The sequence below is a fragment of the Galeopterus variegatus genome, unplaced genomic scaffold, assembly GCF_000696425.1.
Source record: "Galeopterus variegatus unplaced genomic scaffold, G_variegatus-3.0.2 Scaffold146, whole genome shotgun sequence".
Lineage (NCBI taxonomy): Eukaryota > Metazoa > Chordata > Mammalia > Dermoptera > Cynocephalidae > Galeopterus > Galeopterus variegatus.
In genome coordinates this window covers 928,420-946,594 of record NW_007726257.1, presented here as the reverse complement: position 1 = coordinate 946,594, position 18,175 = coordinate 928,420, and the positions used below count along the sequence as shown (strand labels likewise).

The 18,175-nt window shown below is 39.1% G+C and overlaps 1 protein-coding gene across 1 annotated transcript in view; it reads right to left on the bottom strand.

Moving 5' to 3' along the window:
* Positions 1–3,310: 3,310 nt before the first annotated feature.
* SERPINB5 (serpin peptidase inhibitor, clade B (ovalbumin), member 5) overlaps positions 3,311–18,175 on the bottom strand; it is a 29,294-nt gene continuing 14,429 nt past the window's right edge. Inside the window, exons 2-7 of the mRNA XM_008591269.1 lie at positions 17,430–17,604; positions 14,907–15,044; positions 11,910–12,027; positions 9,439–9,581; positions 5,234–5,401; positions 3,311–3,807 (exon numbers count right to left, since the gene is read on the bottom strand). Of these exons, the coding sequence (XP_008589491.1) occupies positions 3,415–3,807; positions 5,234–5,401; positions 9,439–9,581; positions 11,910–12,027; positions 14,907–15,044; positions 17,430–17,597 (1,128 nt within the window). The 5' untranslated portion in view covers positions 17,598–17,604 and the 3' untranslated portion in view covers positions 3,311–3,414. The remainder of the gene's footprint in view (positions 3,808–5,233; positions 5,402–9,438; positions 9,582–11,909; positions 12,028–14,906; positions 15,045–17,429; positions 17,605–18,175) is intronic.

The window sequence follows — 18,175 nt, the reverse complement described above, 5'->3', positions numbered from 1 at the left end:
GGCTCATTGCTGGTGGACTGTCTCTGACTTTGGGGATGTTTTAGTTGACAAGAAAAGGACAATCAGGATAAGACCAACATTGGGGAACGCCTGGATAGAAAAGGAGAGAGGAATTCTTTCAGGTGCATCCAGTGTCAGGGTTGATGCCAGCTGGCAGATGGTGGCCTCGAGTACCGAGGTTAGGAGCTCTAACTCTGGACTCACTCTGCATGAGTTCAAACTTAGCCACCAACATTCATGAGCCCTGTGACCTTGAGCTGATTATGTATCTGTTCTGTGTCTCAGAATCCTCATGTATAAAATGGGATTATAATTTCCTCCTCATATGTTTTCGGTGAGGATTAAATGGGATAATGTATCTGTAACTGATTTGTTGGTGAGCTGGACTATGCAGGGCGCAAGCAAAATGCAACCGAATTCTCTTTCCAACACCCTTCCAAACCCACTCTGTGGCATCTTCCTCCCGATCTCCTAGTCTAAATCTCCCGCACTAAAGATCCCCAGCCACTTTCATACATTCATATAGACATTTTCAGAAAAGAAAAAGCCCAGAATTCTTCTAAGTCAGAACTTCAGTCTCTTTTGATTGAAAGCTTTGCCGCCCACCACAGCTAGGGTCTGACTTGGGCTCGCTACCCACAGGGGAAGGAAGGGACGTGGGATTCCTCACCACCGTGCACCTTTCCCTGCCGCTCCTCCTCTTCCACACGCAACTTGTGGGGCAAAGGAGGGAAGGAGCAGAGAGACCTTACCTGGCTGGGGCTGTTGTAATCTACTATCGAGTGTGAGAGGGGACAAATGTTAACCATTTCCCCCAGAGTATGCTTCTGGGCTCTTTGGAGACCCCACACTCTCGCTGGGCAGAGCCTCTGAGCAAAGTCTCTTTCAAAAGAACCAAGCCTTGCTAAATCCTTCCTGCTCCACTCCCCCTCCTTGCTCTTCTTTAGGAGCCCCTCCTGCCAGTGTCTGTCCTTTAGTTAGAGTCCCAGGTTTCTCAACCTTGGCGCTGCTGGCATCATGTGCTGGATAATTGTGCTGTGGGGTCTGTTCTGAGCTATATGGGACATAGCAGCATCCCTGACCTCTACCCACAAGATGCCAGATGTCCCCCACTTGCACTGACAAAAATGTCCCCTCAGGGGGCCGAATTTCCCTATTGAAAACCACTGCATTTGACTGTTGCAGGCAAGAGTTGACCACAAATTTCAGTGTTTTCCAAATTCCGGGAGACACTTTAAGCTTCCTGAACACTTGGCTTAAAGAGGCACTAATCTCTCCTCTTCCCTCCTCTAAATACTCACCAACCTTTCTCATAATCATCCCATATTTTCTATTTCATAGCCTGGAAAAGGAGACTAATAAGCCAAGAGTAGCAAAATCTGCTTTTGGTCACTCCCAGCATTCCTGCATAAAAGATCTTTTCTTTTTAGAATATGGAGGTGTTGGTCACTTTTTGTACTCAACATTCACTGCAAGAGAAGACACATTCAGTTTAAGCACACTGTAGGAACAGAAAAAGAGCTATGCTGAATATTAGGTTCCAGGACACCATAGTGAGTTTAAAACAAATGTACAAGGCACTGAGAAAAATGTCCTTAATATGAAAAGATAATATTTTAAACACATACAATTTACTAAAACAAATTACATTTTGAGGGTAGGTCTAAAGTGAAAAAGGCTATAGAAAAGTTCCATGTCCTCCTATAAGGCCTCTGATTTCATTGCACACTTTTATGTGGTTGAGAGTCATTCTAGCACTGCCCTGGTCCTTTCTTCTCTAGGATGAAAGAGATGTAGGAGGAAGAACCAAGAGCTGATGGTCACAAAGAAAGGAAAACAGAGGGGAAAGGGCAGTAATTAGACTTATTCCTTTTTAGTCTACATCAATCCCTCAAAAAGCATGTTTTGACATACAAAATGCCTTTGTAAACAGATGCCTTGGTTCTATTTCAAAATAGCAAATCTGACTTAATGAAAAAGACAAGACATGTAGCCCAATAATATTTTATTCTCAATAGAATAGGAGAAATTCAATAATGAACTTTTAGAACAAGAAGAATGTATTTACAATGAATGGCAAGGGAGAGATGAGGGAAGGAATGCCACAAAATCTTCAGTAAATACAACCTTTTTTTAGTGAATTGATAAATGTACCTGCAATGTAGATAGTTTATCAGACCAACTTTACTGTTAATGTAAGTTACAAACTTGCTATCTAAAGTAACTAAACCCATAGACTTTGAAAAAGTATGTGCCAGGGCAGCATGATCACTTTAATAATTTTATATTTTCTAAAGGTATTAAGTTCCTTTCCTTTTCCCACAATTAACTTTAGACAAAGAGAGAAGTTCCTTCAACATTCATAAAATCCTTTTATTGGCTACTGTGAAAATCCCTGTGAATTTCAAGTCCGTAGTGTCAGACGTCCAAAATCTTGTAAGTCAGAAGCCCTCTCCACCGGTCTAGAGCCAACCAACGGACCTGGTGGGGCATCTAAAAACAGTGAAAGTCAATTTTTCATAAGATCTGAGTTTCCCCTCAGGCTCCTGCACTCCAGCTACTACACAGGTCTGTAATTCCTTATCCAACATTCCACAATCTAAAAAAAAATCTTCAAACAAAGTTCATTTAGCAGCAAAATTTGACCGCTTAAGGGCTAGAGTTTTTATTTATCCACTTTGTGTGAATATTCTACATTCTGTTGCAGAAATATTCAGGTGATGATTTATAGGGTGCTAAACCACTTTTTTAGATTGTGGAATGCTGGATTAGGAATTATAGACCTATAGTAGCTGAAGTGCAAGACCCTAGGGGAAGCTCAGACGCTATCAATGGAGTTTCATAACATACGGCATGTGCAACATATTACCTTTCTAAATTCCTAAAAATTCAGAGTTTGAAAAACTCTGTCTCCCATGGTTTAACATAAAGACTTCTGTACCTACAGCAGCCTAAACATGTGCCCAAGTTTCACTGGAGCTGGGATAGTTTTGTGGCACTGCAGTTTCTTTAGTCCTTCAGGTGAGAACATCTGGAACATTCTATATCCTAATAAAGAATGGCAAAGCTCTAGGAATAAGATTCTCCAGATCTTCCTCACAGGAATTTTCTTTGTGGAAGACTGTATTTCTGCCAATAACCTTTGACAGTTTAACAAATAATAAATATTTTTCCTCTAAGGTGATTCCTTTTCACCAAAAGTGTATGTCATTGTCTTTTATGGGGGAAAAAAGGAAACAAAAGAAAGAATTGAAAAGAAGGGACTATTCACGTGAAGCCTACCTATGACAAGTACTTTTGCTTCCAGCAACATTAACAATTTATTGTATTCAAAAAGTGATTCTCTGGATGCAGAGTTTACAGAAATCTGCATCCACAGAAAAGTTAGGGGGGACTTTACATGAGCTACACCACTTAAGGAGAACAGAACTTGCCAAAGAAGATGATGTTTCGAGTTTTGTTGTGCCTGATGATGTAAATAAAGGGGTGGTCAGCATTGAATTCATCCTTGTGCTGCAGGATTCGTGACCCTGGCACCTCTATGGAATCCCCACCATCTTCAGTTATTTCTAAGCACACTCTGTGAATAACATTTGATAGGGTCACTCCCTTGGTTTCTGACATTCCAGAGAAATCAGATGTAGTTTCATTAAAGATATTTTTCAGCCCTAGGTTTTCCAGACTAGGCTTGGGATCAATATCCTTTTCCACCTTAAATTTCGGAATGGAGAGTTTGACTTTGGCATTGGCCATGGTGCTGGGATTGGTCCACTGCAACAGCGTCTCTGAGCTGAGTTGTTTTTCAATCTGAAGAACAAAGAGGAGAGAAAATTACTTTTATTTCCAATTATAAAAGATCTTGCTTTATAAAAACATAAAGTGTTATCGTGAGCCCAGTTTCAAAGCAGTCTGGGTAGACCGCCAGAGATGGTCCAGCAGTTTTGGTGTGTGACAAGTTTCTCTTCCAGGACCCACCTGCAACCCAGCTTTGCTCTCCTCCTCCCCACCCTACAGCAATGCTCCCTGTGCACTGAAATTTAGGAGGGCAGGATTTTTGTTGTCATTGTTTTAAGTTATAAAGTAGCTTTACAGAAACAAATGCACAGATTATATACTGACACATACACTATAGTGAAACGAATACAAAATTAGAAAGTTGTGTATACATATTTCTTGAATGCTTATAATTTCTCTATGAGGAAATTCAGGATATTCATGCATGTACCAAATTTAATAACTCAAATTAAAGCTGAAGTTACTCTTTTTTAAAAGTGGGATTTGGACTGTCTCTGAGTCATTCTTTAAGATCATGGTAGTGAATGCATCCATTTCAGTTGGTATAAAAAATGAGAGATATGCAGTGAAGCCTAAAATGACTCAGTCATAAAATTCTTCACTGAGCAAATCTTAAATTGCTTCTTGCCCTTCTAATCTCCCCACTGGTTAGAGGAGAAACACACGTATAACTGAGAATGATAATACCTTGACTGTTACTATTATGGAGCAATATAATGCACTGACATTACTCATGGGAAACCTATAAAAATCAAAGATGTGGCAAGGTCACGGTCTGATTTTCTTTAATGGAGAAGGGAACCACTGGATTCTCTTGCTAATCTATTACAATTACTTTTCCATGGATATTGTTTTATTTAGGACAAATTATTAGGACCAAAAGATTGTCATAAGTAACTAGAGTTTTCAAGCCAACAGGTACATTCTCTTGTCCATTTACCACACAGGAGTGGGGATAGGGAAGAAAAATCCATCCATAACTCAAAAAGACCACTAAAAAGGAAAAAAAAAAAATCCCTCCATTTTCTATGGGATATGGATTGAACTGTATCCCTCAAGTATATCCCTTCTAATACTGATTAGAAGTACCTCAGATTGTGACATTATTTGTAAATAGGGTCATTGCAAGTGTGATTAGTTAAGATGAGGTCATTAGGGTGGGCCCTAATCCTATATGACTGGTAGAACTGTTGTAAGAATTAAATTAGATAATGTATGTAGGGAACTTAACACAGTCCTGGCACATTGTAAGTGCAAATAAATGCTGTTTTTAATATTAGGGAGGAAAGGCCCCAGAGAGGACCAGGAAACCCTTGGAGATGACTGAGCTGACGTGGAAGGTGAGGCTGCCAAGCCACTTCTCACAGACACACAGCACTGTCCATGAATCTCTGTGCCACGCAGCGGGGGCATTTTGAACTCCTGCCTCCCTCAGTACCTTCTCCAAGCCCGTCGATTCATCCTCCACATCCTTGGGTAGTAGAATGAGCATGCTGAGATGTTTATTTTGGAAAGGAAGCTCTATGATCTTACAACTAATATCATCAATGTTGCCCATACAGAATGTGGCCTCCATATTCATCATTTGTACTGGTTTGGTGTCGGTCTGTAAAAGGAGAAAAATTTAGACTGCTTACTTTTCAATTCATGCAAGCATAAATAGATAAATGCACATACATATATGTACACAACATATATACACACATATATACATACATGTATGCATATATATAAATATATATACACATATATGTGCAAATTTGCTCCTGTTACAGTTTCTGATCATTATGGCTTATAATCTATGCACTGAGATCCAAGCTGTACTGCACCCAAACCATCAGAGACTGTCTTGTGAAAAGTTTATGACTTCCTTTGAAAAGCTATTATAGGAACTATATACAATGCTGTATCTGTATACATTAAAAATAAGATAGTATGACTGAAAATACAGGCAGAGTTTAAATTAGTCTTTACAGATGCCTACAAGTATGAGATCTTTAAATTACTCCCAGTGGAGCCGACTTGAAAGTAAATTCTAGTGCAAACCTACAGATCCAGCTATATAGCTTTCTCTAATAAGATACCTAATTTTAGAATCTTAGCATATAGCAGGACAAAGCTGTATTTGTGTCATCCTCTCTGTTCCTCTTCAGTTTGCATCATCCATTCCTCCCTGTCTGGCTACCTACTCTGATCTGAGCAGAGGAAGAGAGTCTGGACTGGAGATAAGAACCTTGGGTTTTAGTCCCAAAAGTGACCTAAACAGATGTGACCTTAAGCAAGTCACTTAACCTCTCTGAGTTTCAGTGTCCTTGTGAGAGGAATGAGGAAATTGGTAAATTCAGGACAATGGTTACCACTGGGGAGCAAGAAAGAGGAAAAGACAATGATGGCAGGGGAAATAAACAAGGCAATGCAAATGTTGTTATAGTTTTTCTTTAAAATATCCAAAATAAACAAGGCAAAATATTAAGTTTACATAGTTGCTTGGCAGGTACATTGGCACTTATTATTCTCTATAATTTTCTATATGTTCAAAATATTTCATAATTTTAAAAAATGAGAATGTTAAAAATAATTATCTCAAAGTCCTTTTGAGCTTCAATGCACGCCATGTTCCTCAGCCAATGGAATCCATGAAAGGGTCTTATTGCTCGGGTCTTCATCTCGAGGCACCATCCCAGGCCTCTTCTACCCTCTGCCCGCATTCATATCTGATACCCTGGTCTATGCTACAGAGAAAACTGAAGGTTATCTGAAGGAAAATTAATTCAAACTAAGAAGTAAAAGACTGATAGTAATTTAGTATAACTTATCTTGATATACACTTCTCATGGGATATTTGCCTGTTAACTGAATATCTTTTGGGGGATAGCTCAACTTCATACGAGGCCTGTAGGGTAACAATGCAGTGAAACTTTAATCTTGGATCGTCACACAGTAAGCTGAACAAAAAATAGAATTATAATAGAAAAACATGCTACTTTTAAAATTAACTGAAAATCCTTCCATTTATTTCTCCTAAAGAAGACATAGATTTGTCTAAAAATCTCCGTCAGGTTAGACTTCTAATAGTTTCTGACTGTGTGTATAGTTGTGGCCTCCAAAAGCTGTCATCGGTTTCACAAATTTTTTAAACTGTCCAAAAATCAGTACTGAACATGGGTACAATATTTCCATTTTCTGAAACACAAACTTAGACATATCTTCTGAAAACAGAACTAAATAAAGACTATCCCAGAAAATACGCTATAATATATGTATATGTGAATATATGGGTATGGATAAATATATATATCTTTTCAGAATAGGCAGTATACTAAACTTTTAATACTACAGCTTCACCAATCTAGTCTAGCCCTTAAAAGAGACACCACGAGACATGAGAAAAGGTTAATGTCACTCAAAAAGGTCAGGGACTGACAAAAGCAATTCAAAGGAAACAAAGGTAAAGTAATAGCATCAGCATTCAAAAGGAGGGTGCATCCCCACGCAGCCTTGAGAAGCATTTTATTGCTTTATTAAGTGAACCACCGAGAGATCAATGACATTTCAAACTCTTATTAATTCTGTTCATAGAGTCTGAGATTCCAGGATCTGATGCAACCTAGCTTTATGATTTGATAACAAGAAACAGCAACACATTCTTCCTCCCTTCTCTAAAGACACCCATTAACACTTTCTTAAATGTAGAAACTACAAACCTTAGTGCGGTCAACACAAAAGTCCATGCTCTACTCACTGACTATTACAACGTGTTCATGATGTTCTGGGCTGGCCCTGGGGCCTTTACGAGAAGCGCCATTAGCAACATGTTTCAGATTTCACTTTAATATACTTAGGATCCCTTTGCCAGCCAGTCCCAGGGTGGAGAGCCAAGCACCAGTCAAATGAGCCAGAGGGGGCACTTCATAACAAGAACAGAGGTGGGGACCCCGTCAGGGCCACTGGGGCCAGCACTCTTCCCCACTCACAATAGAGGCTATGTGGAGACACATTCCGCTTCAGCTCCAAATAAAAGACAGCACTAAGGAAGTCAAAAAGCCATACTTCAAACTCAAGAAACTGGATGTGAAAAACGCAGAGTCCAAAGAGTCTAATGTGTCCCTAGTACCCCAGACACACCTCTTGTGTGCAGGGTCAGGCCTGTCCCCAGCAGTCACCCTTAAGAAGACCACTGCAGTTGGGAAGGTAAGCCAGGAAAAGGAAGAAGGAGGACCTCCTCGCCCCCCCTCCTCCCAGCACCCATGGGTATTTTTAGTAGGTAAAGAGCAATAACAGTGGTTATTGTCCTACTCTAGTGAAAATGTCCAATGGACCTTGCATAGGGGCCCATGGTGGTGCCAAAGGCCAATCAGATTTTGTTTGATACTGACTGTTTAATTAAACTGACCCTTGAGGATTGGTTATTCATTAAACAAATCTGCTGAGCACCTACTAATGTGTCCAGGACTGGGCCAGGAATTGTAGACATTGAGATGAATAAGGCATGGTCCCTGCTCTTAAAAAGCCCATGCACTAGTGGGGGATCTAGATAAGTAAAAAAATAATTAGATTTTCCTGGGAAAGGCATACTCAGGGGAGAGAAGGTAATGAATAAAAACTCTATGGTAACAAAGAAAGAGTAATGGAAGCCAGTCCAGCTAACTCAGATATAGACTGTATTTTGAAGGGCTTTTCCTCCTGGGTTCTAGCACTGAGAATGTGCCACTATAACTGGCAAAACTAAAAAATGGTTGATACTAGGTCCTCTATGTGCTGGGAGAAACTAGAAAACCAGCATTAATGCGTAAGAGTGACAAGATGAATAAGCTACCTTCACACATTGTGCTAACCGAAGTACTGCTTTAAATCTGAGTTCTTCACACAAAGTCAGATCCTACCAAATGAGACCACATCACATCATCAGATAGATTTGTGGGTTTTCTTAGGTTCTCTCATGAAATGGGCCAGTTTTCCAGTCTCCATTCTTTGGTTTCATTTACAGAAGAGGTACTTTATCCTTATATTAATTATTTTGATATATTCACCTAAATAGTATGAATGAGACTGCCTTACAAACCAGGTGTCTGATTCTTTCCCATAATAACTCCCAGTGATGCAGATACATAAGCGCTACTTTTTTATTCATAGCCAACAAGTGCTTCAATGCATCTTATCAATTATAAATCAAAATACTACAACCATTTCTTTCATTATCAATAGGCGAGAAGATGAGATCACAGAGAAGTTAATAAATCAAGTAGAAGATTCCTAAATGATAAGAGTTTCATGATATTCCAAAGGCCTCTGATAAAAGGGCTTGATTTGTTTGTTTTCTTTTCTTTTCCATTCTTGCTAAAGGTCCCAAATATTTTTAACTATTTTGCAGTTAATGATTTAGCTTTACCCTCTGAGTTATAACTTTCATAAAGTCTCACTCTGCTCAGACCCTGAGAACATTATGGTAAAGAGTGAGGGAGGGTCTCTGGATTATGGTTCTTTTTTTACTACTTACCTACCACCTGTTCATCTTAGGAAAGGCACTTTACCTCCCTTTCCCTCATTTTCCTCTTTGGAATGAATTCCTGTCCCCTCTCTGTTGCTATAATTTTTCAGATCTATAGTTGGGATTCTTCTACTACTACATGCTGCCCCACATACCTTGTTGACTCTGAAAGGGCATTCTTTTGTTTCTGATTCAGGAAATTTCTTCATCCACTTTCCAACAAAGTAGGCAGCATTAACCACAAGGATTTTGGTCTGGTCATTTACACTGTTGTCACCTAAAATATTCTCAAAGCGGCCTGCAAATGATTTTAGGAAATCACAAATTGCACAGTTATTCTTCCAGACTAAAGTCTGATATTCACATGAATGTTCATCCACTGGGTATTTACCACTTGCTAGATGGCCTGGTTGCCCAGACCATCTAATTTCAAAAAGATTCTTTTCTCTTCTTCCACTTCCACAACCAGACTCACCAAAGAGACCTAGGATTCAAAGCCAGGTCCTTCTGACTCCAAACCTGTGCTCCTGAACAAAAATACATGATGATTTGCTTTACCGGCCCTGGGCTCAGCATGTTCACATGTATTACCTCACTTTTTTTACAATTATCTTGTAAGGCAAAGATCATTATCTCCATTTACAGTTGAGCAAACTGAGGCTCAGAGTGGCCAAGGGGCTGTCCTAGTTCACTCAGCTGTAAAGCATGTCTGATGCCAACACAGGCATTCCCCTCAATCCTACAGCTCTCCACCCCCCCACCCCACCCCCGCCCAGTTGTACTCCTTGCAGGCAGGCTGTTTGCCTCAAGGTCAACTGTAATCACCAAAAGCTCGATCACAACTGTAATTATTATAGAGCTCAAATCCCCAATAGCCGGACAGTTCAACAGTGATAATTTCTTAAAAAGAACTCCTCACATTTGAATGGCACTTGACATTTTTATGGTGTGTTTTTATTCACCTAATCTCTGATTTTCACACCAGTGCCCAGGGCCCACTTCACAGATATGTAAGGGGCCCTACACTTGCCTTAATGTTCTGCTATCGCCGTCTTAAAATTCTTAACACATTTTTTAATAAAGGGCCCTGCATTTTCGTTTTTGCACTGGGCCCCACAAATTATGTAACCAGTCCTGCCAAAGCTATATGATGTGCTGATTACACAATAGTGTTATTGAAAAAACTTGAAGAACAAAGATGTACACAGGAGCCATAAGAGGCAGAGCTTCAACTTAAAAGCTGAGCTTCGGCTTCCAAATTCAGAAGTCTTTTAACTAAACTACCTTCTCTAGTCAAAACCTTAAATGTATTAAGATTTTAAAACAAAAGGCTCTTTGAGAGAAAATACAATTATTTAGCAATTCTGAAAGCAAAACTATTGCACAACAACTTAAACAGCTTTTTACTTATAAATTTTTTAATTGCTTAAACTGGTGTTACTTATACCAAAGTTTTTTCTTTACATATGAAGCCAAAGAAACTTCAGTAGCAAATATAAACACACATGTGTGTATGCATATATATCTCTGGCTACCATTTGTTGGTATATATGATCTAATTTGATCTTCACAACCACCACGTAAAAACTAAATCAGGTAGCACATGCCCCATTTTACAGTTCAGTAAATTGAGGCTCCATCTCCAAACACTTGGTAAGTTGCAGTTTCTGGATTTGAACCTAAGTCCTGAACGACTCCAAACTGTCTGCTCTTTCCACGTCCACACTCTGCAGTTACAGCCCTAGGGGAACCACATCACTTGGAGTCAGTGCAGAGAGATGGCTGCTTTGGGCATTGCTCAGTCTCACAGCAAGTGTGTCTCCCTTGCCGCAGAAGTGTATCCGTCTGTAAGTCAGTGACTAACTACAGCATCCTTCTTTCGTGGTTAGGTGCTGTCTCCCAAGGAGACTCTCTATACATATACAAATATATCTCCTGGGAAGGGGGACAAAGTTACTGTCAAAGTCAAAATCACTTTAGCTCCAGTTCCTTTCTAGCAAGGAAGCCGACTCAGAGAATTTTACCAGAGGAAGGAGGAGTCTGGGAAGGGAGAGGCTTGGGTGAGCACTGAGCAGGAGGCAGGACCGGGTTGGTACAGCCAAGGAACCCCCGGGATGTCAGAGGCAGACCCGCAGGGGGAGCTGTGGACTGAGGACACACTTCCACTACGGTTTTGTTTTGTTTTGTTTGTTTTGTATGTGTATTTGCCTAAGACCTTTTGTCCTTTTTTCTTTCATAAATTTGTAGACTTTTTGAGCTGGAAGTGGCCTACGGGATCTTCACATTATAGTCCACCCCTCCTTTTCCAGATTGAAACACTGGCCTCGTGATTTGCCCGGTCATACTTTGTTAGAGGCTGTACGGGGCGTGTGGCAGCTCGTCAGAGAGCGAGGCAGGAAAACTGAAATTGAAGCACCACAATTCTGCCAAGTGATGAGATAATGCTAGAAATACCCAGAAATCCAAGTTGTTGACATGGCTTGACGGGCAAGAATTTAGCTTGTGTATTAAAAACATCCAAGGAATCCTCCAGATGTTCAATTTCTTTATGCATGCAGCAGGGATTCATGAGAAGGGAGGTCTGTTTTCTCGGCGATTTATAGCAGAACAAGTAAAGGGTACTTGCCATCTGTGAGCTCCTTAATTGAGTTGTTGATTTGACCTTTCGTTTCTTCAAATTTATCTTTGAAGTCAACGGTTTCAAATTCTTTTGCATAGGGTCTTTTCGTAGAGCTAATGAACTCCTGAAAAACACCCAGTTCATAAAATCACAAAATACTTAGTACGTAGTCAAGCTATTGCATCGTTAAACTGTTCTAACGAAAGGATTCTTAAATATTTATTACCATGGATATACTCTCAAAATCAGTAACACTATATGAATTGAAAGCTCATGTAGATCACTGTGAACTTTCTTTGTATTAGATGTTTCACTTCTCCAATTATAAGACAATATCAGTTATTAAGTGCATCCATCAATTTAGTATTAGCTTTGAGGGAAACAAAAGAAACACTATGTTTTATATATATATCTATATATATATATATATATATATATATATATATATATATATATATATATATATATATATATATATATATATATATATATATATATATATATATATATATATATATATATATATATATATATATATATATACCCAATTAATTATAATATGTGTTCCAATTTACATAGATGTGCATATATACAAGGGTACCTCAAAAAGTTCATGGAAAGATTCATATTATGTTTTAATTCTATTTTTCCATGAACGGTTTGAAGTATCCTTATACATGTATCTTAGAACAGAGAAAATGTACAGAAAAGTGAACTATGGGCAGAAAACTCAATACTTACTTAAATCAATATTCTATACACTCTTGCTACTCAAAGTATGGTCCAAGGATCAGGAGCCACAGCATCACCTGGGACGTTGTCAGAAATGTAGAGTATGAGGCCCCAACCCAGACCTACTGAATCAGAATGTGCATTTTAACAAGATTTCCAGGTGTTTCCTAGGCACATTAAAGTTTGAAACACAGTGCTGTAGAGAACATAGCAGTGGTTCTAACTCTAATGCTCGTTAAAAATGCAAAATCCTAAATTCCATCTCCATTGATCTTGATTCAAGAGATTTGAGGCCAAGAATTTGCCCTTCCCAGGAAGTTCTTATGCAGGTGGCCCTCCTCAGACCACACTTGTTTGTACTGTTACCTAGTAAATTTGCAGATGCTATCCAACCAACAGGAGCAGTGGAAAGCAGTCCAAAAAATAAAAATAATCCTGTGCTACAGAACATTTGAGGGGCCAGGGATGGAATGCTGTGGATTGGATGTCCCCCCAAACTCACTGAAGCTTAAATTGTGTTCCTCAAAGTTCCAGGTATTAGAAACTTGGCCTTCACTGTGACAGTGTTAAGAGGGTGGAAAATCCTATTATGGTAATTGAAAGGTGGGGCCTTGAAGAGGTGATTAGCTCATGAGGACCATGACCTAGTAAATGGATCAATAAGTTAATGGTTTGATAATGGTCATGGGCACGGTCTTGACGGCTTTAAAAAGAAAGCCAGTGAGGAAGTTAGCTCCCTCTGTGCTTCTGCCATCCACCATGTGACACCCTGCTTTGCTGTGAAGAGTCACTACCCAACAACAAGACTCTCACCAGTTGTGTTCCCTGGGCTTTGGACTTCCCAGCCTCTGAAACTGTAAGCAGTAAATATTGTTTCTTTATGAATTATGTAGTTCCGGGTATTTTATTATAAGCAACAGAAATGGATTTATACACCTTGCAACTCCTCGTTTGATGGAAATAATTCTAAATGTTGAATGGAAGTTCAACCAACCTAAATCTAACCTGATTAAATGTCATGCCACTTCACTCCTAAGTACCGTGCTCCTTGAATTTCTTCAGAGCACTTGTAGTCTTAGCCAATTAACTTAGCTTCAGTTAACTGCAAGCCAACCTTGAGATTGACTGTTGTGGTTGACTGAGACAGCCTGTGCCATCTAAGAATATCAGATGCCTCAGCCTCACCAAGATGAAGGGCCTTCATTGTCCACACTACCAGCAATAAAAATGTATCAAGCATCTCCTTAAGGATCATTTAGGGAGCTTTTAAAAGTTTTTCATGCCCAGACTTCAACTCATATCTCAATTTTTTTTGTTTAATTCCCCCAGATGATTGTTGGAACAAAAATCATTGTGTATATGTGTCTTCAAGCAACAAAAATAAACTCACTACAGAATATTTAGTAACCAATGTCCTCAAAAGATCTCAACCACGAAAACAACTACCTACTGCAGAAAGTTGTAAAATCGTGGTAAACTATTTAGCTGCTAGTATACCTCTCAGATTTGAAAAGCTTGAAATCCTGACCAAACAGGGACTGAACCAACCCTGTATTACTAAAGTTGAGAGGGAACCCCCATGTAGTCTAGAATGTTGGTTATGTGTTTTAAATACAGATTTTAAAAATACTATTATATACTCTGGGGTCAAATGTAAGGGTACCACAGTGTTCTTTCTATGATTCCTTCAAAAAAAAAAAGCTGAAATAAAATAAGTATAGCTGCCTTATATAGATACCTACCTGACTAGCCTAGTACAACAACAAAACCAATTTATGACTGGTGAATACTGTTAATTCATAGTTATTCTTTTTTCTTATTGATTTTGAGGAACATCAGGAGAACACTGTGTGCATGAACAAATGAGGTGGAGAGATTAAAACACTGTCCCAGGCCATATGTCCTGCTGTTTAAGGAGAAAGAAGTTTAAATCACGAGCTGTCTTGTACTCCTTGTCTATGGAAAAATAGTTACTAGAAAGTTAATTACTCCATTCTCCATTCTCTCAGAGGAAGCAGAAAGGAAGGGTAGGATTTATGAGGGAAAGGAGAAGCCCACACACTTCTCTAAACTTTGAGCTAAAAGATGTGACTGCAATTGATTCCTGCTGTATTCAAACTCTCCACCAGGACTCATTCACTTTAAGAAGCCCCCAATCTTAAATAAACATCCTAGGAATGAATTACACTGAAAAATAATTGTAGGTCTAACAATGTGAAAATGCCATTCCTGGAAAAAGTTAGATCCTGCTAATTGCTTAAAACAACTTACCATAGAAGGATTCAGAGATTTGTCTATGTAGAGCCGCTTGATAAGTTTCAAAGAGTAAAAGGAGCTAAGTTTGTTTACATCTGATGTTACTGTTTGAAATCCAAAAGGCACATCTTTGACATTTTCAAAATGAAAGACCTGTAAGAGAAAAAGCAAATCCATTATCCAAAAAGCATTGCCTCTTCCTGCTGAAGTGGACACATGATAATGTCCCTGTTCGATGAGGCATACAGTATCTCCCTGCTCAGTTGTTCCCACCAAGCTAGGCTTCTCAACCTCAGCACCACTGACATTTCAGGCTGGGTAATTCTCTGTTGTGGGGAGCTGTCCTGGGTATTGCAGTATGTGTAGAAGTATCCCTGACCTACCAGATGCCAGTAGCACTTCTCCTGCTATTTGTGACAACCAAAAATGTCTCCAGACATTGCCAAATGTACCCAGGGTGGTAAGGGTAGGACAAGATTGTCCCCAGTTGAGAAACACTGCCATAAAGATAATCTTCCTGATTGACTATAGGAAAAATTTACATTTTCTTCAATGTGTTGCGTGTAATGCTCACACAGAAGCATTTCCAAACTTGGAAAAAGATGAAACTGGTTTATAATTTCTATCCAATTTAGAAGCCAGAAGAGAAAGATTAATACCAAGAGAGGCAATCATTATGCAGGTATCAGGTAGAGGTACCTCTACCCAGGTCTATCTAGTCCCTTTAGATGCTTGAACAAGTGCCAAATGAATTGATGTGTCATTTATGACAGGGAGCTACAATAAATGGTGGGCTGCCCTGAGTGGGCTAGAGTCAGACACCCTGCCTTTGAATCCCAGCCTTCACCTGCTAGAAATTTTATCTTGTCCAACTATTCAGAGCCCCACTTTCTCCTCTGTGAATACCTGCTTTTCTGAATTGTTATGAGGATTACATGTATTATATGTAAAACACCCAAAACATCATATGGATCCAAACCATTCATTATTATTCTTATAATATCCCAAGTCATTTACACCCAGGATGCTATCATTTGAAGGGCTTAAATCTTTTTATTTTGTTCCTAACTTTTCTATGGTTGTGACCAATAAATAGTTCAGCATCTTCTCTGCTTTGTGGCACCACAAAATGTGATGTCAATATAAAATGATTCTCCCCTCACTCCATAACTCATAATGGCCATGCTCTGATGCCACAACTGAGGAAATGCGACCAAATCAGCACATTGAGCCAGTGAGTCATGTAACTTTAGCATTGCAGGCTCAAATTGGCTGGTCTAAGGCAGGGAATAACTCTTATGCCTAATTATGGGTAAAGGAGACAGAAAATTAAAAAGCCCAGATAACTACTGCTAGGAGGACCAATTACATGTACTGAGAAGATCTTTCTTTATTAATTATTATTGAGGAACAGACCTACTTCCAGGGTCTTTTCTGGACTCTCCCTAACGGGATATGAGAAATGAGAAATGGGAGATGGGGTAGAGATTGTGGGTTGAGAGAGGTCAAAGATGAAAACATATGAGAAGAGACAGCTCCTCTTCCCAGGACTGAAATTTCTTCTTCAAGTCACACTCAATTACCTACAAAGCATTTTGTGGGTTGTACATTCTGGGGATTTATAGGTACAAGAAGGTGTTCCCTTTTTAAATGTTATGAGTTCATGGAAAGCAAGATTCTGTTGAACCTAGAATGATCAATATAAGAATAATAATGGAATGGAAGTAGGAAGACACATTCATCTACTGTCTAAAAGAACGTGAGGACTTGAAATGCAACAATCAGGAAAATCATCTGATTTGAAGATTAAGAACTTCACAAAGATAGATAATCAACCGTAGCCAAAAAGAAACTCTAAAATGTGTGTATGTGTGTGTGTATGTGTGTACAGAAGTATTATAAATCATCTTAGTCCATGCTTCTCAAATGGGATACACAAGCCCCCAGGGAGTATTCTAAAATGTATATAAACACAATTCATCTTATTTATCCAAGTTACTTGAAGGTAGATAATTTTAAATGTTATTTCTGTATTTAAACAAGCATGGATATATTATAGAATAGAATGTAATTGAGCTTGCATCTTAAAATAAAGCATGATGCTGCAAATAAATTTTGTGCTAAGGTAGACTGTTTTGTTCTCTGTCCAAGCACAGGACAGAGGGTGCAGATTTACACTCTTTCTGGTCAGGGTATTTGCAGTGGAACACTAAATGAACACTGTCTTGATTGATCCTTATGGTACAACAGGTGAAAAATGTCAGTTAACTTGCTGAAGTCACTGGTTAATGGAAACCTAAAACTACTTAGCAGATCCCTAAGTTCACCATCACAACCTGGTGTCTGTTCTAACCATGAGCTGCAGGACACATAAATGAGCTTTCACATTTAAAAATAGATTAAGAGAGTCCTTGAAATGGCACGACTCTCAATCCTGAGCAATTCTGACCACAAGTGTCCATTTTTTCTTCTAGGTACTGCTTATAGGTTCTGGTGACTATACTCCCAGTTAAAGTAGAAACAAGGTATGGGACTTACCTGTCCAATTTCATTGGCTGTGTCACCCTTGGCACCTACTTGAGCAAGCGACAGAGAGGTGGAGAGGCAGATTGGAGAGAAGAGGACATTACCCACTGGCTCCTTTTCACACAGCTGCTTGAACAGGTCAACAGCAAAAGCCGAATTTGCCAGTTGTAGGGCATCCATTGTGGGCCTGGAACCAAGAACAGGGAAAGGTTAATTTCTAAAGTATCTTTAAAGTATTCTCAACTGCATTCTGTCAACACAGCAAGAATTCTATTTCAACAAAGTAATGATCTTGAGTAGAAGAAAGAAAAGAACATTCAGTAAATTCAAAAAGGAAGCTGTGAAGAAACCTATGGACAGATGTCCTAGGGCGTATGAGGTCCTCTGTGTGTACAGCTCTGCCCAGAATCTCCAAACTTGGGCCTATTCAGTCGCAATGGCCATTGTCAGGAGCCCAGTGGTCACACCTCTTCTTCAGCAAGTGGTCAGAAAGTTGGCAGCACTAATCAAAATCAGTTGTTTTTATTTATCACTTATTGTTTCAATTAGGATTTTTGTTAAACCATACAAAACTCTGAAATTTTTGTAAATCAAAAATAGTCAAACTGCAGCAGTTGTGTGTGGCTCAATTTAATATTTAGTATGTTTTATGACTTGAATTGTGTCCCCCAGAAAGATATGTTAAAGTCCTATAGCCAGTATCTCTCAAAGTAATCTTACTTGGAAATAAGGTCTTTGTAGAAGTAGTTAACATGACG